General features: G+C 43.4%; 2 protein-coding genes across 6 annotated transcripts in view; one reads left to right on the top strand and one right to left on the bottom strand.

Annotated features, from left to right (window-relative positions):
- The window catches only part of LOC143134927 (exocyst complex component 3-like), a 42,371-nt gene extending 38,496 nt beyond the window's left edge, over window positions 1-3,875 (top strand). For both annotated transcript variants that reach the window (XM_076295653.1, XM_076295652.1), the window contains exon 11: window positions 1,893-3,875. In XM_076295653.1, the coding sequence (XP_076151768.1) occupies window positions 1,893-2,106 (214 nt within the window). In that variant the 3' untranslated portion in view covers window positions 2,107-3,875. The remainder of the gene's footprint in view (window positions 1-1,892) is intronic.
- Window positions 3,876-4,111: 236 nt separating this feature from the next.
- Window positions 4,112-22,874, bottom strand: part of LOC143134922 (tumor necrosis factor alpha-induced protein 2-like) — a 177,683-nt gene continuing 158,920 nt past the window's right edge. For all 4 annotated transcript variants that reach the window (XM_076295646.1, XM_076295647.1, XM_076295648.1 and 1 more), the window contains 2 exons: window positions 7,721-7,842; window positions 4,112-6,133 (listed from right to left, as the gene is read on the bottom strand). In XM_076295646.1, coding sequence (XP_076151761.1) covers window positions 5,983-6,133; window positions 7,721-7,842 — 273 coding nt within the window. In that variant the 3' untranslated portion in view covers window positions 4,112-5,982. The remainder of the gene's footprint in view (window positions 6,134-7,720; window positions 7,843-22,874) is intronic.

Below are 22,874 nucleotides of genomic sequence, written 5' to 3'. Positions count from 1 at the left end.
ACAAAATGTCCTTTGTCAACACATTTAAATAATTTAAGAAAACAATAAGCCTGAAAATTAGCTATTGAAATAAAGTGCTTGATTTGTAATTTAAGACTGCATGGTTTACATTTTTCTATGTCTATATTTTTCTAAAAAAAGCTGCCAGATTTGTCAACCACAGAACATAAATCAACAGAGGAAAATAACGTGGTGTCAAATGTTTCTGTTCTAAACGGCATCAACGTCAAAAGGTATAAAAACATATCTCTCAGTTTTAAAATCTCTCCTTCAGGTAGCGCAGCACTCTCATATCGCTGTGATGCGTGTGTCCCACTGAGTGAGACAGACCAGACGCACACACAAACTTCTGTTTGGTAGCTGACGAACCACCATTGAACTGGATTGATAATGATAACGTTAGCAAACGGCTCTAAACAACACGAATTAATATTCAACTACATATAACACGTCTCTCATTATTAAAGCTCTGATATCACTGCGATGGCAACTCTGCCCGCTCGAAGGGAGAGGGGGAGAGAGACGCACACACCACACGCGTCCAAAACTCAGCCAGGTGGTCGCTGAATAAAACTCCCACAAATACTTCGGAACAACGTCGGCATTACTTAATCATATGATTGACCACCGCTACCCCATGCATACGGATAGCCTACAACTTAGCTATTTGCAGCTCCCTAAATACAATGGCAAGCAGTTTTATAGAAGAGGGGCATTCAGGGAGGGAGACACACACCACACGCGTCCAACACTCAGCCAGGTGGTCGCTGAATAAAACTCCCACAAATACCACGGAACAACGTTGGCATTACATATGATCAGTGTTTGTAACAGCTAGCTACCGCATGCATATGGATAGCCTAGCCTACAACTTATCTATTTGCAGCTACCTAAATACAATGGCAAGCAGTTTTATAAACGAGGCATTAAGCATTAAATAAAGTAGGCTACCTATATCATTCGCATTTTCCATTTGGACCCACAAACTTGCTTCCACCTTCAAAGTGTATGGCAATATTTCAGCTAAGTCAAACAGTTAAAAGATGCTTTGAAAGTTTAAAGTTTAGGCCTACTGTTGTCTTGAAAAGCATGCTTTCAGCTCTCTGCTCTTGGGGGAGGGGCAGTCTGCACGTGAATTGCAGCGTCTCCAGCAACACTGACCTGCCTGTGGACGCCTGTATGTAAATAATGCGGGAAAAAACTATCGGCGAACGCAGCCGCTTATCGGCCGATGCCGATACACGTAAAAAAAAACAAATATCGGCCCGATATATCGGCTGATCCCTAATATACACACACACAAATGCATACGCAGACACACACACACACATATACCCACATGCATACACACACACACACATACGCATACACACACACACACAAACGCACACATATACACACACCCACACGAATACACACAGACACACACACACACAAAGGCTCTAGCACAATTCTGTTCAATGTCTGTGATAATTGGCAGTGGCCACATATGGAGAAGGCGCTGTGAATGTGTGTGTGTGTGTGTGGTGTGTTTTTTGTACCCATGAACTGAGACCAGAGGCATAGGCTACTGGGTTTACAATGCTGGTTTCAAAGATTGCTTGTGTTCAATGAAATCTATTGTAAATGTGTATGCGTGTGTGTGTGCATGTGTATGCGTGTGTGTGTGTGTATGTGTGTGTGTATGCGTGTGTGTGTATGCGTGTGGGTGTGTGTGTGTATGTATGTGTGCGTGCGTGTGTGTGTTTGTATGTGTATTTGTGTGTGTGTGTGTATGTACGCGTGTGTGTGTGTGTGTGTGTGTATTTGTGTGTGTGCGTGTGTGTGTGTGTTTGTGTGTGTGTGTGTGTATGTGTGTGTATTTGTGTGTGTGTGTGTGTGTGTGTGTGCAGTAAGGAGCAGCTGAGTGCCCTGCTGAAGTGGAAGGGCCGCTTGTCCAAGCAGGAGATGACCGAGGTGATGGACGCGGTTTCAGAATGTTCGCCCCAAATGGCCTCTCCTGTCTCGGCACGGAGCGAGCCGCCACTCAAAGCTCCGTCCCCAAGCCCCACCTCCCCTCTCTGGTACCGTGCTCTGCCCTGCCTACGACAACCAATCACAGCCTGAGGATCTCTGATGCCACGCCCTGTCTTATCTCAGACAACCAATCACAGCCTGAGGATCTCTGATGCCACGCCCTGTCTTATCTCAGACAACCAATCACAGCCTGAGGATCTCTGATGCCACGCCCTGTCTTATCTCAGACAACCAACCACAGACAACCAATCACAGCCTGAGGATCTCTGATGCCACGCCCTGTCTTATCTCAGACAACCAACCACAGACAACCAATCACAGCCTGAGGATCTCTGATGCCACGCCATGTCTTATCTCAGACAACCAATCACAGCCTGAGTATCTCTGATGCCACGCCCTGTCTTATCTCAGACAACCAATCACAGCCTTAGGATCTCTTCTGCCACGCCATGTCTTGTCTAAGACAACCAATCACAGCTATAAAGCTATAAACTTCCTGGTTGTGAATCTGTGAAATGGTCTGATTGTGGCAGGCTAACTGAGAATCTGTTGTGACGTTGATACACACAAGCTCTGTGTTAGTACTGTTAGCGCTTTGTCAGTACTGTTAGCGCTGTGTCAGTAATGTTAGCTCTGTGTTAGTACTGTTAGCTCTGTGTCAGTAATGTTAGCTCTGTGTTAGCACTGTTAGCTCTGTGTCAGTAATGTTAGCGCTGTGTTAGCACTGTTAGCTCTGTGTCAGTAATGTTAGCGCTGTGCTAGTACTGTTAGCTCTGTGTCAGTAATGTTAGCGCTGTGTTAAGCTTTGCGATACGCTTCACTTTGTTAAGGTGATCAGATTCTGTGACATAATCCGGAGACGTTTTCAGCTTAGAAGCGTAACTACATCCAAAACTGTAATGTGTTTTGCCTTTGTAAACTTAAAACGGGGACACTGCCCTAATCATTCATAAAGTAGTTTGTCTTACCCTAGTTCAGGTATCAGCCAGACGCATAACCCAAATTAAGGCCTCCTTACACCATACCATTTTCACAAGATCTTGGGAAGATTTTTAAAAGACTGTAATCTTTTGAGTAAAGCTTGAGTGGGGGCATTAATTAAAAACTCGAGCCTTATTTGTCAACGACCCAGCAAAGGGCAAAGATTCTATCGCCTATCAAAATACCAGAAATATGGGCATTCTAGAACATCTCTGAGCTGAGTGCTTACTCTGGCTGCCTTGAGCCTGTGCGTGTAGGGTGAGCAGCTATCATATATATTTGGTCAGTGATTTCTTTCTTTTTTCATTCCAATTTCGGGTCTGTCAGTCACAGTGAAAACCAGGGACATTTCCGGGAACAACTCCAACAGGGGACATCTGGTCACCCTATCATACAGGCAACTGTATATTAGCTTTGTGTGCTTTGTATTATCTCTATGTTAGCTTGATGCTAGTATTGTCTTAGCTTTGTGTTATTTCTATGTTAGCTCAATATTAGTATTTTGTTAGTTTTGTGTTTTCTCTATGTCAGCTCGATGCTAGTATCGTGTTAGCTTTGTGTTATCTCAATGTTAGCTCGATGTTAGTATTGTGTTGGCTTTTTGTTATCTCTATGTTAGCTCAATGCTAGTATTGTGTTAGCTTTGTTATTTTTGTTAGCTCAATGTTAGTATTGTGTTAGTATTGTGGTGGGGTTTGTGTATGTGTGTGATGGGGTCTGTATATGTGTGTGTGTGTGTGGGGGGGGGTCTGTATGTGTGTGGTGGGGTCTGTATGTGTGTGTGTGTTTATGATGAGCGCAGCAGAACCTTCCATCTGTCTGACTGTTTTATGAAGACCCCATGACCCCTAATGACAATAAAGGCATTTATACATTCACTCATCCTGTCTGAGTGTTTTATGAAGACCCCTAGTGACCCCTCATGACCTATGACCCTTTTCAATCAGGAACCAGTGCAAATGAATCACATGACACAGGAAAGGTAGTCACCATAGTGACAGTCACATGCTGTCAGACAGCCGCAACTGTTGACGAGTGTGTGGGCCATGAGATGCCAAAACACAATAGAAAACAAACATATTAATATATAGATGCATCACACATATACGATACATGAATTTCAAACCTGCACCAAAATTATTTTTATTCAGGAAGGTCTGTCATTGAGAAAACCAGAAAATATTAACAAAACAAAAAAAACCCTCAAATGTCATTATGAAAAACAATGACTGCGCTGTAACAGTGTGTGCAAACAGGCCTTTCCATAAAATTACGCTAATAGCCCTACTTTACACTAATAGGTCTACTTTATGGCAAAATTACGCTAATAGGCCTACTTTACACTAATAGGCCTACTTTATGGCAAAATTAATTAACTAAATTGACAATAGATTAAACTGTCAGTCATTAGGAAAACACAATGATTGTGCTGTTGTAGCTATGTGTAACCTAAACATCAGCAACATAAGTCATCGCTCCTGGGACCTGCAGAGACGTCGAGTATGTGTTTGTGTGTGTGTGTGTGTACAGAAACGTTTGTGTTTATTAGCAGCGTGTTCATCAGAGGCCTATTGCACAAAACTAGGATAAGGGATTAAGCCGGGATATCTTGGTTATCCTGGCTCAATTTATCCGTGATCCAGTTGCACAAAAGCGGGATAGGGGGCAGCAGGATATGTTATGGTATAAGTTACCATGGCTATTTATTCTGTGGAGCTAGCCTGCTCCAGACCAGGCTAAGTTCCAGGATCTATTTAATCTCATCCCTTATCTCAGTCAGCAGTCATCACAAATGGAAACCAATAGTTATTCCACTGCCCACTACACATTGTCATCACATATACCTAGACCCCGGTCATTATTTAAATGTTTGTGATCATTAATTAACTTTTACATACGACCTGTCATGCGACAATGTGACGTCACGGGAGTGCCTAACCATTTTGCGCGTGGTGGTCGCGGAACTAGTTGCAATATTCTCCTAAACAGAGGTGTTGCTGTTTGTTGATGTGGTGAAAAGGCTATCGCTACCTACTTCACACCGTAGAAGAAGCAATGAAGCCGCTCTAGTTGCCATAGTGAATCTGTGATCGGTGGCGGGGTCTATTTGAGGGAGCCGTGAGCGCGCACTTATCCAGGTTTCACCTGGCTTGATGAATCCGTGTCTGCTCATCCTGGCTTGCTCGTTGTGCAACCAATTAAGCCTGTACGCTCTTGTTTTGGATTCATTGAGCGCAGCTCAGTAACTTATCCTGGATGTCTTAATTCTGCTTTTGTGCAATAGGCCCCAGGTCCCGGGACACCAGTCTGAGTCAACAATGAATGAAAATGAGGTCATTATCAATCAGCAAGCTAATCAATTTGGACTGCTGCAGCCAATCAGCAACGCACAGGCTAATCAATCAGCCAATGAGCAGCACGCAGGGTAATCAATTTGGACTGCTGCAGCCAATCAGCAGGTGACAGGAGCTGCTGCAGGACGACTCAACCACCACAAACAGTTTTTAATGTATTAGCATAATTAATGTTCTATCAGCCAATAACTACTCGATACTCAATACTCTAGCATAATTAATGTTCTATCAGCCAATAACTACTCGATACTCAATACTCTAGCATAATTAATGTTCCATTAGCCGATAACTACTCAATACTCGATACTCTGCTGTAGCATAATTAATGTTCTATCAGCCACGCTGTTCTAGCATAATGAATGTTCTATCGGCCGATAACTACTCGATACTCTAGCATAATTAATGTTCTATCAGCCGATAACTACTCGATCCTCTAGCATAATTAATGTTCTATCAGCCGATAACTACTTGATACGCTGCTCTAGCATAATTAATGTTCTATCAGCCGATAACTACTCGATACTATAATTAGGGCAGGATTCGGGAATCGGGACAGCTGCTTGGATTTCGGGACAGTCCTGAATTTTTCGGGATGTGCGGTCAGCCTAGTGTGTATGTGTGTATGAACTCATTAAAGTTTGACTTTGCTGAAAAACTGGCGTGTGTGTGAGTGTGTGTGTGTGTCCTGTGCACTCAGTTCAGTGAAGGTCTTCTTGATCTTCTTACAGTCTCTATCCGACAGGCCACACCGCAGCTGCAGGAGAACAGAGACATGACCGAAACTACACACACACACACACACACACCATACACACACCATATACACACCATACACACCATACACGCACACACCATACACACACACCACACACACACACCATACACACACACAGGCAAAACACAGACACACACAGAGGTACACACATATGGAAGAATATTAGACTCAAATGTTTTGTATGTGTGTATCACGTTTTGAAACTGTAGAAATTATTTGTAACTGTAAAAATGATCTGTACAAGTAATTGTCAATATTACAAATATACCCTACACAAATCTAGTCTACGGTTACGGATCAGTTTTACAGCTACAAATCATCCTACAGTTAAAAATATTTTACCATTACAAATATATTCTACAATTACAAATCAATATTCTACGCACAAAAAGCTGTCCTACAGTTACAAATCTTTTCTGCAGGTGCACTGACTTTTGCACCACCTAAGGGATGAGAAGTGTCTCATATGTATTGTGTGTGTGTGCATCAAGATTTGTAACTGTAAAATTGATTTGTGATTTAACAAGAAAATAACACGAACGATTTTAAAGGAACCGTATGTAAGAAATGTATTTCAATTAATCATAAAATGGTCCTGATATGTCAGTAGACATATGTTCACATATGATCATGTTCATTTCAAATACTTATATCACTGACAACAGTAGTCCGGCCAGGATATTGTCATTTAAAAAGTGAAGTTGCAGCCCTCAACTGATGTTGATGTTGTGTTTTGTCATGTCATGTTGTGTTTTGGCCTGATGCGCCACCCTCTACCTATCTACTAATCACAAAGTCAGTAGTGTTCTCGAGTTAGAGGGGAGGGGGAGGGGATACACCGCTCTACAGTAATTTGAAAGTGATTGCAGTACCAGTTTAGGCCACAATCTTACATATGGTTCCTTTAAACCATTTTAACTATTACTCATATGTCCTTCACTTGCAAATACATTCCACAGGTACTAAACCTTCCACAGTTGCTGTCTTTCAATTACGAAGCTATTCTGCAATTACGAATCTCTCACACAAGTACATTTTCTGCAAGTACAAGTACTTTTGAGACTGTTCTGGCACTTCCTGTTGAATAGCCAATGGCGATGCTCAGGTTTGGCTAGCCAATCAGGAATCTTGCAGAAAAGATTTGTAATTGTAGGACAACTTTTTTGCGTAGAATATTGATTTGTAATTGTAGAATATTTTTGTAATGGTAAAATATTTTTAACTGTAGGATGATTTGTAGCTGTGAAAACCGATCCATACCTGTAGATTAGATTTGTAAGTGTAGGGCATATTAGATAGTTATCAGGCAGTTCACTGGTTAGGGTGAGGAGTTGCAGGTGGATGTGTGTGTGTGTGTGTGTGTGTTACCTGATATCAGGTAGTTCTCTGGTTAGGGTGAGGAGTTGCAGGTGGATGTGTGTGTGTGTGTGTGTGTGTTACCTGATATCAGGTAGTTCTCTGGTTAGGGTGAGGAGTTGCAGGTGGATGTGTGTGTGTGTGTGTGTGTGTGTGTGTGTTACCTGATATCAGGTAGTTCTCTGGTCAGGGTGAGGAGTTGCAGGTGGATGTGTGTGTGTGTGTGTGTGTGTGTTACCTGATATCAGGTAGTTCTCTGGTCAGGGTGAGGAGTTGCAGGTGGATGGTGTCGGGATCTTGAATCTTCAGCAGCTCTGCTAGTTCAGGCAGGATCCTGCTAATCCAGCCTACTGTAGAACCCTGCCACACACACACACACATACACACACACACACACACACACACACACACACATACACACACACACACACACACACACGTACACAAACACAAACACATACACACACACACATACACACAAAAATAATTTCTTGAATGTTTCATTTAGAGTCTTTAGAAGCACTTACCCTGAAAAAGTTACTCTCGCTAGCTAACTAACTAACTATCCTACCCTACCAGCTAGCTAACTAACTAACTAACTATCCTACCAGCTAGCTAACTGAGGGCCAGATGTACGTAGAATTGCGAACGCTGTCAGACCCAAGTTTCGGTCGTATTTATCAATCGTTTAATCCTTAGTGTAAACTGCGCCTTTCTCCGCCCATAAACGCAATTTACGAACGTCCACAACTGAATGGCAGCGCCTACATACACAGGGTTCCCTAGCCTGGGTGCCATTCCGAACTTAGTCCCGCCCACAACGTTTGAGGACTGACTAGAATTGAGTATGACTACGTCAGGCTAAGGGTTCCCACGGGTCCTTGAAATCCTTGAAAGTTTGTGAATCTGAAAAAATAAATTCAAGGCCCTTGAAAGTTCTTGAAAACAGCCAAAAAAACACCTTGTCCTTGAAAGTCCTTGAATTTTTTTGTGGGTTTGAAATTTCACACGGATGACGACTCATGTGTCATTATTTTACTACCACACGATCTTTTAAAATTATGTTGATTCCACAGACTTTTAATTTGCAAAAGTACGTTCGCTCTTCTTTGTTCGTTGGTAGGCTACGGTTTAGGCCTACGTGCGTCCAATAGGCTACATTCACGTTGAGTCAGAGGAGAGTTGCAAGTCGTCGCGTAATGTCATGCCTGGAAAATGTCAATTCCAAGATGTTTGGTTTGCCAAGGAATGTTATGCTGATTGGTTATCAAAGGACCCAAATGACCAACATTCTGCGAGGTGCCTCAAATCCATCAAAGTTGAGGGTGAATCTGCCTTGTCCAGCCGCAGGAGCTCACCACAAAAAGGCGCTTCTGAAACTGAAAACAGGTAGGTAATTTCTTTACTTCTATCTAACATTTGTGTGGCGCTAACGTGAATGATTTTAGGTTTCCCTACATGTCCAGTAGCTGCCTAGCTCTTGGTTCTCGACACGTCTCGGCCGTTTATGTTGTCTTAGAAATGATTAGCCAGTTATCCTACTCAGGTGTGTGTGTGACCCTCGTTTATGTTGTCTTAGAAATGATTAGCCAGTTATCCTACTCAGGTGTGTGTGTGTAACCCTCGTGAGTCGTGCGTTGTGGTTTTCACTCTAAGAACGCGAAGACGTGGAACGTTCACTGAAGCATGAATAATTAATGACGTCTAAGTACTGTTTACATAGAGTTTACTACTCAATCTCCAAAACTATGAGAGCCAAGCAGTTCCACCTATGTCACCACTAGAGATCAGCATTTAACCACCATCACATCTGTATATGCGAAAAACTGGCTCTGCCTAGAAATTTCTAACTCCAGCCCAGAATAAGTCATTGAATTAGATTAGATTAAATGTGCTACCACATCTGAAAATAGTCCCACCATGTGTCCAAATCAAGTAGTACAATTTGAATCATTGACCAATGCTAGGCTGGAGCTACAAGTGCTATGGTCGAAGGGGGGGCATTGGTGGCATAACCCTTAACCCATAACCTCAGGTGTGAGTATTATTATGCTATTGTCAAATAACAGTCTATTTGTTTACATTGTCTTTGTTATTGCACAGCTCCTACTATGGTCAGCTATTTTGAGAGAGTGACTCCCTCCCAATGCACTTTACCTCTTACAATCACCAATGCCTCCGCTATTGCAACCACCTCCAGACAGACGGCCATCACTGGAGTTTCCAGAGAGGACACATTTAGAGCTGAGGCATTGTGGTGTCTGAAAATGATGGAGTCGCACTACTCATTTAATTCTAGTGAAAAGACAGGTGCATATTTTTGATTTCTGTATTTCTCAAGATGCTTTTTGTAACATCTCATGTCTTACCCAGTGGCATGGTGGTGCAGTCATATGCAACACATCATCAGAATTAAAAGTATGTAGTTGCAGTCTCCTTCTAGTCTTTCACTTTTAGGTATCCTGTTTCAAGCCATGTTCCCAGACAGCGAAATTGCGAAGACTTTTGCCTGTGGAAGACCTGTACAAGGTACTGTAGAGCCTGATGTCCAGATTTATTAAATCTGAAATACTGCAGGAGGCAACAACTCCTAAAAAACTCCTCGACATTGAGGTCAATGATTCTTCCTGCCATGTTGATGCCTCAAAAGTCGACATAGGCTTTGTTGCTGGGAGGATTGTGAGGGAGTTGTGTACAACGAAAGCTATCAGCCAGAAAACTTCACTACTCTTCAGAAATGAGCTTAGTGAGAAGTCCCCCCTGAAATATCCCCTTGTGTCTCAACTTTCATTCTTGGACCCCAGGAACATGGCAGGTGACAATGCAAATGCAAGCAGGTCAAAATTTAAGAAGGCATTGAATAACCTTGTACACGTCCACCGTGTTAAAGAAGATGACTGTGATGACCTGATCTCCTCCTCCTACTCAAGCGAGTAGTACGCATTTCACACTGCTCCTGCTTCAACTATCCTTTTAGCAATTTTCATTCTTTTTCATTCTTTTATTTCATTTACAAGCTAGTTTAGCAAAGACAGTGAAACCAGTACATTTAGATCTGAAACTTTAGTGGTTAGTTTTTTACTTTAAATGAGCCAGCCAAGTCAACGAGCAAAAACTGAACGGCAATTCACCTTGAAGTTGGATTAAAACAAAATGCGCTCCTCCGGCCAGAGACCCAGGAGATCATGCCGAAAATGTACTGAGCTAGAACAGAGGATTTCTACTTTGGAATCAAAGATTGATGACCTTCCATCAACGACAGATGAACTACGAGAGGCATCTCATGAAGTGAGTACAGCAACTACTGGAAATGCAGAGAATGTAACCCAGCAGTCTAATGTCACTGCTAATAGAGCAGATGAATGCATTGACCTCACAAAGGGAAATGTAACCCAGCAGTCTAATATCACTGCTAATAGAGCAGATGAATGCATCGACCTCACAAAGGGAATGTAACCCAGCAGTCTAATGTCACTGCTAATAGAGCAGATGAATGCATCGACCTCACAAAGGGAAATGTAACCCAGCAGTCTAATGTCACTGCTAATAGAGCAGATGAATGCATCGACCTCACAAAGGGAAATGTAACCCAGCAGTCTAATATCACTGCTAATAGAGCAGATGAATGCATCGACCTCACAAAGGGAAATGTGAGTACAGAGCCTTGGCACAGGCAAGGTGCCAGACCAAAAAACAAAAAACGTAATACAAGAACTGTAATTACCTCAACACCAGTAAATTCAGATGTTAACTTCAGGCCTCGTATCAGAAATTCAGACAGATCAGCAAACTATTACAGGGCTTGTGGCTCTAAGGGAAGCCCACAGCCCCTAACACTATGGAACAGATTTGAATGCCTCCGGGACGTGACAGAGGAATTTCCCAGGGAACAGACCCAAAGCAGGCAGCGATCAAACCACAACAATAGAAAGATGGGCACAGACAAGAAGCAGCACTCGACACCTATTCATCCCACAACCCTTGTTCTAGGCGACTCTGCTGTGAGACATATAAATGGGGAAAGGATGATTGTATGTTGTTTTCCAAATGCTTCCGTGTCTGACACAAAAAACAAGCTTGCAGAACTGGTGTCGAAATATGCAACTATCAAGCGCATCATTGTGCATGTTGGAGCAAATGACATCTACAGAGAACAGCTGTATGTCAAAGAAGATTTCAAGGAACTTTTCTCAGCCCTATATGAGCTTGGAATACAAATTTTCATCAGTGGCCCACTCCCAGCAGAGGGAAGCTTTGTATTTTCCAGACTATTCAGTTTAAACACCTGGCTCGCAAAAACATGCTTTTCAGTTGGAATGAATTTATTGACAATTTTAACCTTTTTTGGAATCGCAGGGAATACTTCAGACCAAATAGCACAGAGCTGAGTTGGACTGGGGCCAAAATCTTAACCGAATACTATCACCTCTCTCTCCTGCACCCAACATTTTTTCTGCCAACCTTGAGCCGAGCCTCTGATAAGCGCTCAGTGGCCATACAGACGGAACAAGCGGATGACATCAACATCTCAGCTAAACCAAAACACTCTGCACAGGCTGAAACAGAGATATGCCCAACCCCCCCTGCTGTGGGGCCCTCTGGTAATCACCCGGTAGCCTCCACTGAAATGCAGACCTTGGAGAAACATAAACAACCAGCTCAACAATGCCCAGCCATGTCCACTGGACAAGATAAGATGGGTGCTGCTAAAATGACTCAAAGTCAATCACTGGCGTCAAACTCCATGGAATCTCAGCAAACAAATGGATGCGATGAGCATGAGGAGATAGCACCTATCAAAGCTGCTGAGGGGCTATCAGAAAGGAAGGGTCATGTAACACCAGTACCCATCTCCGTCGACTCCTTGTCACCACAAAGACACAACAACTTGGAATACACTACTGGAATACATGCTGAAAGCGGAGCGTCTGCAACAAACTCCCCAGGGCCTCAGCAGGCAGATGGAGACTCTGAACCAATATTCAACCCCATCTTCCTTGATTTCCCATCACAACCTACACCCAATCACGTCCCCACCCAATCAAACTCCCCAGGCCACCCAAACCCCCCTGTATACCCATCACCATCCCCACCCCAGCACATGATTTTCCCTGCAAGAATGGAAGGACTGCTGCCAGTAGCCCTGCAACTTGTTAGTAGCCCAAGACCTTCAACTGTATACCCATCAACATCCCACCTTGTTGGTAGACCAAGACCTTCAACTGTATACCCATCAACATCCCACCAAGGACAAGGGCCCGACGGTAATTGTAAAGCAATTTACAAAAGATTCACTGAACAAAAATGCTGATGTGGTACATGAAAATTTAGCTAAAAATGTGGAGAATGCAATGCAATCAAGCATTTTGGACGATATATTGTCACAAGCTGCATGGCAGAATAGGCAACAGGCCGATGTGCGTTTTATTTGGAGACTGTTTTGCGCGACAGAGACTGAGTTTGCTGCTGATATTCTGGGGATAGGCCTAGCCAATGTATGACTTCAGCCTTTTAATATATTTGCTGCATTAGATCAGTCTTTCTAGAACAGGCAAGGGCTTTCTAGCCTCACGTCAGCAGCGCTGCATCACCCATATAGCCTACATTAAAACAACCAACGGATGGTGGGCGGGTGCAGTTTTGAAAATTGGTCAACAAACTTTGGTGCTGATGGATGGCTGATGGATGATAAGTTTTGCTATGCAGTTATGGTTGAAATAATAGCCCATCAGCGCATCTCTAGTGTGTGTGCCTCTCTCTCGCTCAGAGGGGAGGGAGAGGCTGAGGGTCGATCCAGCATGGATTCTAAACTCTGTGGTGGATAGGATCGATCTACAATTAGGTGTTAATAATATTACCACGCTAGGTCGAAGTACTCCCAAGTGCTATTGCGCCACACATTGTAGTTCTCCTGTTTATTCGCTTGGAAAATCGCCACGTTTCATGTTGTGTGACGTACACATTTTTATCAACTACTCGTGCAACTGTATTTAAGTAGGGAAAAAATGGAGGTGTTTGATTACTGCTATGTTCCTCTCTCTACGGCCACGGCAGAGCCCGCTAGCATAGCAACATGCTAACACATTCTCGCCGCGCGACAGAGCGTTTGAGTGCACCTACCGGCGCGGGAGAGGTATGACTCAACTCGTGAAAGTTAAGGTAAGAACATATATTACTACTGATTTTGGGTGGCGTGTTCCTTTAAGTATCAAAAGTAATTTTCTGATATTTAATGTACTTAAGTATTTGAAGTAAAAGTAAAAAGTAAGCGGTTTTATTTTGAACTTTTATTGTAAACTTTATTTTGGCTTTCTTATAGTAAAGCATAAAGCATATTCAGGGTTCCCATATCTTCTTAATCTCACTCATCAAATCACATTCTTTTCTAGGACTTTTTAGGCACAATTCTCTGAAATGAACAATAAATAACTTCTAATTTCGGGCTCATCATTTTCAGTGGTCGACTGGTTGATCTCTCTCCTGGCCTCTTTCTACCCTCCATCCTTCCTGACGCTTGTGTCTACTGTAGGGCCGGCTTGGTTATCCGTATCTGAGAAAACTTTTTGGAAAAGACTATATGGATCCAACCAACTCTTTTTGGGAGGGGAGAACTCCCTCACGTAGGCTACAACCCATGCAGAGGCATTGCATTGGTGTCATGCACAGAATGCGGAACGTGTCCTACTTTAAGAAAAAATATAGACTAACGTGACAAATGTCAATATTTGTTTCCTCGACCGGGCCAAAAGTGAAGCAGCCCACTGGGAATTCTCCCGATTACCCACCCCAGGCCTGATTCAGTCTTACTCTTCTTGGACTGAAGACAACTCCTGCGATGCTATGGATAAATAGCCTTTCACAGGCCGCTAGGGCAGGTAGCCGATGTACAGAAACATTTCTTGCAAATATGGCCACGGGTGTATGACGTTATATTTACCACTACCCTGTTCACCGAGTTCACCACTATCGTCGGGGTGGTCATCTATGATAACGGGAGGTCCTCCAGTAGGTGCTCGTGCTTCCATGGCGGTCCTCCTCCTTTAGCAACAAACAAGAGCTGAAATAGACGCGGAGCGTGCGTAATGCAATCTAGGAGCAGTGATTCGCCAAACCTCCCTTATTGCAGTCGCACACATTTTTTCTAATTTTATGTTTTAGTAACGAGTAACGAAGATGCTTAGTGGAAATATAACGGAGTAAAAGTATACATTTTATCTAGGAAATGTAGTGGAGTAAAAGTGGAAGTTGACAAATTTAAATAGCGAAGTAAAGTACAGATACGTGAAATTTCTACTTAAGTACAGTAACGAAGTATTTGTACTCCGTTACATTACAACACTGACTGTCAGACTCTGTAGAAGACTTATTTGATCACTTTAATACAAAAATGGCAAACATTATGGATGACATTGCTCCATTACAATTCAAGAAAGTTAAGGACAAACAGAAAGCACCATGGAGGCAAAATCCAGCAGTTAAACTTCTAAAAAGAGAGTGTAGTAGGAAGACTGAAAGAAAATGGCGTAAATACAAACTTCAGATCCACTATGAAATCCATAAAGAGATGCTCCGCACATATAACTCTGAAATATTCAAAGCAAGACAGTCCTTTTTTTCTAACATTATCAATAGAAGTTCAAATAACACTCGTATTCTATTTTCAACTGTTGATAAATTAACAAATCCCCCCTCACAATTAGCACCTGAACTTCTCTCAACTAATAAATGCAATGAGTTTTCATCTTTTTTTAAAGGTAAAATTGACAAAATCAGACTCAACATATCTGCTCAATTACAAATTTAACAACCTGAACTTCCAGCAACAAACAGAGGGAAACTAAACTTTATGTCAGAGTTCAGCTTGATAGACTACGAAACACTTAAAAAAAAACGGTACAGAATCTCAGCTCTTCCACATGTGTCTTAGACACTCTGCTTACCAATTTCTTCAAAACTGTTTTTCATCTCATAGCGGCGGATGTCCTTCAAATTGTAAATGTATCACTGCTGTCTGGCACTTTTCCTAAGTCACTGAAAACAGCTGTTGTAAAGCCACTTCTCAAGAAGAATAACCTGGATGCCTCCATGATAAACAATTACAGGCCCATATCCAATCTACCTTTTATTGGCAAAATTATTGAAAAAGTAGTCTTTAATCAATTAACCACCTTCCTAACATCAAATGGGTATTTTGATTACTTTCAGTCTGGTTTTCGGGCAAATCACAGCACTGAAACAGCTCTCATTAAAGTTTCCAATGACATACGCCTAAACACAGATTCAGGTAAAACATCAGTCCTAGTGCTACTGGACCTTAGTGCAGCATTTGACACTGTTGATCACAATATTTTACTACACAGACTAGAAAACTGGGTTGGATTTACAGGCATAGTTATCAGCTGGCTAAAATCATATCTACAAGAAAGGAGCTTCTTTGTTGCCATTGGAAACTGTACCTCAACACCAACGTCCTTGACCTGTGGTGTTCCCCAGGGGTCGATCTTAGGGCCACTATTATTCAACCTCTATATGCTCCCACTTGGACAAATCATCCAAAATAACTTGATTTCATATCATAGCTATGCAGATGACACACAAATTTACTTAGCTCTGTCACCAAACGACTATGGTCCTCTTGAATCTATGTGTCAGTGTATAGAACAAATCAACACCTGGATGTCTCAAAATTTTCTTCAGCTGAACAAAGAAAAAACTGAAGTAATTATATTTGGTAAAAAGGAGGAAAGACTTAGGGTTGCCAGTCTCCTTGACACAAAAGTGTTGAAGGCAAAGGATACAGTTAAAAATCTTGGTGTATTAATTGACAGTGATCTAAATTTCAACAGCCACATGAAAGCGACAACTAAATCAGCTTTTTACCACCTCAAAAATATTGCCAGACTCAGAGGGCTGATGTCAAAATATGACTTAGAAAAACTCATTCATGCATTTATCTCCAGCAGGGTTGATTACTGCAATGGACTGTTCACAGGCCTTCCTAAAAAGACTATTAAACAGCTTCAGATGATACAAAATGCAGCAGCTAGGATTCTAACAAAAACTAAAAGAACTGACCACATTACTCCAATTCTTAAGTCCTTGCACTGGCTTCCAGTAAGTCACAGAATTGACTTTAAAGCTCTATTGCTTGTTTATAAATCAGTAAATGAAGCAGGACCTAAATACCTGTCAGACATGCTTCAGCAGTACACACCTTCGCGTCCTCTCAGGTCCCAGGTGAAAAACCTGCTAGTAAAACCTACTGTTAGAACTAAACATGGTGAAGCAGCTTTTAGCTGCTATGCGGCTCAGCTGTGGAATCAACTTTCGGATGACATCAAAAAGGCCCCAACTGTAGCCAGTTTTAAATCTAGACTTAAGACCAAACTGTTCTCAGATGCTTTCTGCTAACTGTGCCGAGTTACAAATTCTGAATCTGCCTTGATAATTATTCTACTTTATCTTTTATTACTTTTTTTTTACTACTTTTGCCTTTGTTTTTTGCTTACTAATTATCCTTTATTTTTAAATTATTTTACCTTGTGTTTTATGTTTTCTTTTTATTATGATCTTTACCTTTTAACTATTCTTTGACTATATTGCCTTTCTATGCTTTTTATTTGTTATTATTGTTTGGTTTTGTTTATGTAAAGCACATTGAATGACCTCTGTGTATGAAATGCGCTATATAAATAAACTTGACTTGACTTGACTTGACTGATGCGCCTGTACAGTCAGTTCCTTGATGAAGTTGCCCAGCCTCAGTGCTCTGTTTTCTCGAATTTCAACCCATACAGAGACAGGCTGGACACATGATGTCAAAACAGGAGCCCTACTGTAAGCTATGGAAGCTTTGCCGCCAACTCCTCCTGATTTCGCACGGGCAAGCTTCTGTAGAACGAGGATTCTCGATCAACCACCAGATTGAAGTTGAGAACTTGGCAGGGGAGTCCTATGTTGCACTGAGGTGCATACTAGAGCATCTGAGGTCGGTAGGTGGCCTCCATAATGTCGTAATAGACAGGCCACTCTTAGTGAGTGTTGGTGCCGCAAGACAGCGATATGTCTTTCACCTGGAAGATGTGCAAAAGCAAAAAGCCGAAGAAGAGAAAAGCAAAAAGAGAAAGCATGCCCTAGATGAAATTGATGACCTGAAAAACAAGAAAAAAAGACTTGAAGAAGATATGGCTGCTCTTGAGACAAGTGCCGATAAACTAGCACTTGAGGCAGAGAAAACAGGCAAACTTACCCTTATTGCCAAGTCAAACAGTTTGCGAAAAGGAACAAGGGAAAAAAAGGAGGCAGTGGCTGAAATAGAAAAACTGCTTGATGAGAAACTAAATGAACTGAAAAGCAAATGAAGGACTCAAAAAACCAAAAGTGGTGATTTGTCACAAGCTACCCTGGTCTAATGTTTCGTACCATATGGGAAAGGTGTTTTCTTTCTTTTTTTTAAAAAAAAAAGCATACTAGAGTAAAATATAGTGGTTTTTTTTTGTTTTGGTTTGTGAGTTTACAGGCGTGTTCAATGTTACATGCGCACATTTACACTGAATGTAGGTCTACTAATTGTTCTGAAAACTTCTTGACAAATGCTTTTATATTTTACTGGAGTACAATATGCCTTTATGTAATTTGTATGTGCATGTATACACTTTATGTAAGAAACATACAGGAGTAAAATATAGTGGTATTTTTTGCTTACAAGCGTGTTTTAAAAACATGCTCTCATTTATACTTAATGTAAGTCTGCTGAATGATCTAAAAACTTTGAAATAACCTGCTGACATAAATACCTTTATGTAATATAGTGTGTTTTTTTTGTTTGTTTGTTTTTAAGAAACATACAGGAGTTTACAAGCGTGTTTAATTTTACATGCTCCCGTTTACACATTGTGTTTAGATTGAATGTCTGAAAAGAATGTAACAGTTTATTACATTATTTGTAATTTATTTCATTTAGTGTCCTTATGGTTTATTATTTAGTGTTCTTATGGTATAATGTCCTTATGGTACACACATGATATAATGTTTTGTACCTTTTTATGGGCAATGTTTCTCAACACATGTTGTGTGTTATTGCTGTTTACAATGTCACGCTAAATATGTTCAATGAACTGAACAAGTTTTTTTTTTATTATTTATTCCTTTTTCAATTTAATTGGTTTAGTATTTGTTGCTTCTGTTTTATATAGTAGAATGTTATGTGCAATACCAAGATATGGTAGAGTATGGGTTCTTTGTCAGTTTTACTTGTTAAGGATACTAGGCAAGTTTGTCACATGCATAGTTACTGAGTGTAAAAAAATGCACTGAAATTGTGTCTTTAACAAAGGTAACAAAAGCCTGAGAATGGTTTAAATATATCTCTGAGCAGCTTTCTGGCAACCGTGGCACTTTAAACAAAAGTCAAAAACTAGCTTAATCAAATTGATATAATTCTGAACATCTCAATGCTGCACTTTTTTCCATAAAATTCCATGAAACGGTAGGCTAATGTACATCTTATATGTATGTAGTATGGCAAAGCCATGTACTGTGGCTATGAATATGATCAATATCAATGTAGGCTATAAATTAAGTCCACTTTCTTGCATTGCTTCTGACCCAACAACTTCTATGCCGTTTAGTCTTTTATTGAATTTGCATGGTATTAAAATATGATAACCTATTCAGCGGTCACAGTAGGTAAATGCTGCCACGTGTGGTCCTTGAATTTGAGGAAATTGGTCCTGGAAAGTCCTTGAAAGGTCCTTGAATTTGATGTTCACCAAAGTGTGGGAACCCTGCATACAAGCGCAGTTGAATGAAGTTAACTGATGAGAACATAAAAAAGAATCAAACGTTTAGCGATCATGAAATAATACCATACATGAGAAGATGTAAACAAGCAGGGAGATAATGAAGATCAGTAGTTCTATTCGAAATACTTGTGCACGTAGGCTATGGAAGATTGGTCAAATCTAGTAAGTAGGAAAGTTTAAGTGAATGACGTGAAAGTGAAAGTAAGACATTCGAAAGGCCAACGAAAGTTAAGGTTGCTTTTGGTAGTACAAATACTTTCACCACAAAAACTGGTGTTCTAAATAGTGATTCTGTTGTCTTTGAAAGGTTCTCTTATTGACGCGTTGAACTGCAATTTGGATTAACACCTGCTTTTACAAGGCGGAAGTGTCAGACACCAAACAGGACGAGGACCACAAAAGCGTCACGTTAGAAGGTTTATTTAAGGGTTGGGGGTTACGGGGGTTTCAGGGGTTCCGGGGGGTTCCGGGGGTTGCGGGCGAAGATGGCAGGTGCGGGCGGAGCCCGGGTGGCAGGCAAGGCAGGAGTTGTGTCCCCACTGTATGACCCGGGACCTCAAATTCTCTGGGACGAAGAGAAGACGTCTGGGCATGCACTGGGACTGGGATGGTCACGGAGGGCCTCTTGAACCTCCTCCTCAATATCCCAGGTCAGGGCAGCTACGATGCAGGGATCGGGCAGAATTGATGCAGGTTCCTGGGAAGGAGCGTCATCCTTCTGAAACTGACGGGAGAGAGCGTCCGGCTTGGTGTTCCGAGAACCTGGGCGGTATGACAGGGTGAAGTTGAATCTGGTGAAAAAAAAGGCCCAGCGGGACTGTCTGGGGTTAAGACGTTTGGCATTGCGGATGTATTCGAGGTTTTTGTGATCGGTCCAGACCAGGAACAGAACTGTGGACCCCTCCAGCCAGTGACGCCACTCTTCCAGGGCAAGCTTGACAGCTATCAGCTCACGGTTTCCAACATCATAATTGCGCTATGCAGGTGAAAGCCGGCGAGAGAAAAATGTACAAGGGTGCAACTTGTTGTCCTCCTCTGCCCGTTGAGAGAGTATGGCCCCGACTCCCACGTCTGAGGCATCCACCTCGACGACGAACTGCCGGTCTGCATCCGGCATCTGGAGGATGGGGGCAGTGGTGAACCGGGCCTTGAGGACATGAAAGGCTGTGTTGGCCTCTGGGGTCCAGAAAAAGAGGTGTTTGATGCTGGTCAGAGCTGTGAGGGGAGCGGCGACGGAGCTGTAGTTCCGGATGAATCTCCTGTAGAAATTGGCAAAACCGAGGAATTGCTGCAACTTCTTCCTATTCCCCGGAACTGGCCAGAAGGTAACTGCCGAGACCTTTGCGGGGTCAATCTGAATATTGCCTTCAGCGATGATGTATCCCAGGAATGATACAGTCTGAGAATGGAACTCACATTTCTCCGCTTTTACATAGAGAGAGTTCTCCAGGAGCCGTCGAAGAACCAGCTGGACATGACGGGTGTGTTCGGACAGAGTTCTGGAGAAGATCAAGATGTCGTCCTGGTACACGAAGACGAATTTATTCAGCATGTCCCGCAACACATCATTCACCAGAGCCTGAAATACCGCTGGGGCGTACTCGTAATGGCTGCTGTGAGTGTTGAATGCAGTCTTCCACTCGTCACCCTCCCTTACTCGCACTAGGTGGTAAGCATTTCTAAGGTCCAGGTGGTGAAAATTGTGGATCCCTGGAGCAACTCAAAAGCAGAGGTGAGTAAAGGCAGAGGGTACCGGTTCTTCACTGTGAACATCATTCAGACCTCGATAATCAATGCAGGGGCGAAGAGAACCGTCTTTCTTTCCTACAAAGAAGAACCCGGCACCAGCAGGGGAAGAAGACGGGCGGATGAGTCCAGCTGCCAGGGAGTCCCTGATGTAATCCTCCATAGCTTTTCTTTCAGGAGGAGATAGTGAGTAGAGGTGACCTTTGGGTGGAGCAGTCCATGGGAGGAGATCAATGGCACAGTCGTACGGACGGTGTGGGGGCAGAGATGTGGCTTTGGCCTTGTTGAACACCTCTCGGAGGCCATGGTAACATTCAGGGACATTAGATATGTCGGGGGTAGTGCTGGGGGGTACTGAGCTGGGGGGCAGCGAGGCAGCACGCAAACAGGTCAGGTGGCAGTCATTTCCCCACTCTTTCACAGTTCCGGAGGCCCAATCGAGGTGAGGATTGTGGAGACGGAGCCAAGGGTAGCCCAGGATTAGGGGTTGGCCTGGAGAGCTGAGCAGGTGGAAGCGGACGGTCTCTTGGTGGTTTCCTGACACCATCATTGAGATAGGGGCTGTGATGCTGGTAACTGTGCCAAGTACGTGACCGTCCAGGGCCCGGGCTGGAACAGGAGTGGACAAGCGGTGGCTTTCCAAGCCCAGCTGACGAGCAAGTTTTGTGTCAATAATGTTTGCTTCTGCGCCAGAGTCCACCAGGGCTGCCAGGGTGTGGGTGGAATCAGACAGGTGAAGACAGACTTGGATGAGGGGTTTACGGCTGATGGAGGGCTGAATGTTCATTGAGCTCATCCGGATTCCTCCTACATCTGGTGAGCTCCGGCTTTTGCCAGACAGGTGGCGACTCGATGACCATCACTACCGCAGTACAGACACAAGTTGGAGGTGATGCGTCGCTGGCGCTCTGCAGGGGTTAGGGAGGCGCGGCCGATCTCCATCGGTTCAGACTGGTCCGGCTGGCTAGATGGTGTGGCAGGTGAGGACAGAAGGGCAGTTGGGATGCACCGTGTGCTGGTGGACGGACTCTGGCGCCCTCTCTCACGACGGCGGGCCTGGATCCTGCGGTCGATGCGGACAGCCAGAGCAATGGCTTCATCAAGAGTGGGGGGTTGATCATGGGAAACCAGCTCGTCCTTTATGTAGTCCGCCAGGCTGTGGAGGAAGGCATCCACCAATGCTTCCATGTTCCAGGAGCTCCGACTTGCCACGGTTCGAAAGTCGATGGATGAATCCGCAATAGTCCTTCTGCCTTGGCGAATACTCATCAGGGTCCGCGATGCCTCGGCTGTTGTGGATTCCAAATCGAAGACCTTGAGCATCTCCTCTGCGAATCGGTTGAAGGTCGCACATGCTGCGGTCTGGCGCTCGAACTCCGCCGTTCCCCAGAGTCGAGCTCGGCCCGTCAGGTGAGTGATCACGTAACCGACCCTCGCCCGTTCAGTGGCAAAGGTCCTGGGTTGCAGGGTAAACTGGACACGACAGCTCGTCAGGAACGCCCGTACCTGGGTTGGGTCGCCGCCGAACCGCTCTGGATTGCCGATCTTGGGTTCTGGGGCTCTGGCAGCCGCGGCGGCAGTGGCCTGGGCAGAAGACTCGGGAGCTGGGCTGGTGGGCAGACTGGCTGGAGCTGGGCTGGTGAGCAGGCTGGCTGGGGCTGGGCCGGTGGGAGCAGACAGAGGAGAAAGGTTGGTGAGAAGTTGAATGATCATTGCAAGTTGTTGCTGTTGCTGTTGCTGAAGCTGTTGCTGTTGCTGCTGGAACTGCTGACGCTGTTGTTAGCCGGCTTGAAGTAGGGAGGCAATGTCACCAGTGCTGCGGTTTACCTCTCTCTCTGTGTC

This window comes from Alosa pseudoharengus, unplaced genomic scaffold, assembly GCF_046254945.1.
Source record: "Alosa pseudoharengus isolate Yale_2024_CS ecotype anadromous, Long Island Sound unplaced genomic scaffold, YU_APseudo_1.1 YU_APseudo_1.1_scf_2, whole genome shotgun sequence".
In the NCBI taxonomy this organism is placed as follows: Eukaryota; Metazoa; Chordata; class Actinopteri; order Clupeiformes; family Clupeidae; genus Alosa; species Alosa pseudoharengus.
Note: the sequence above shows the minus strand (reverse complement) of the source record. Positions and strands in the feature narration are given on the sequence as shown.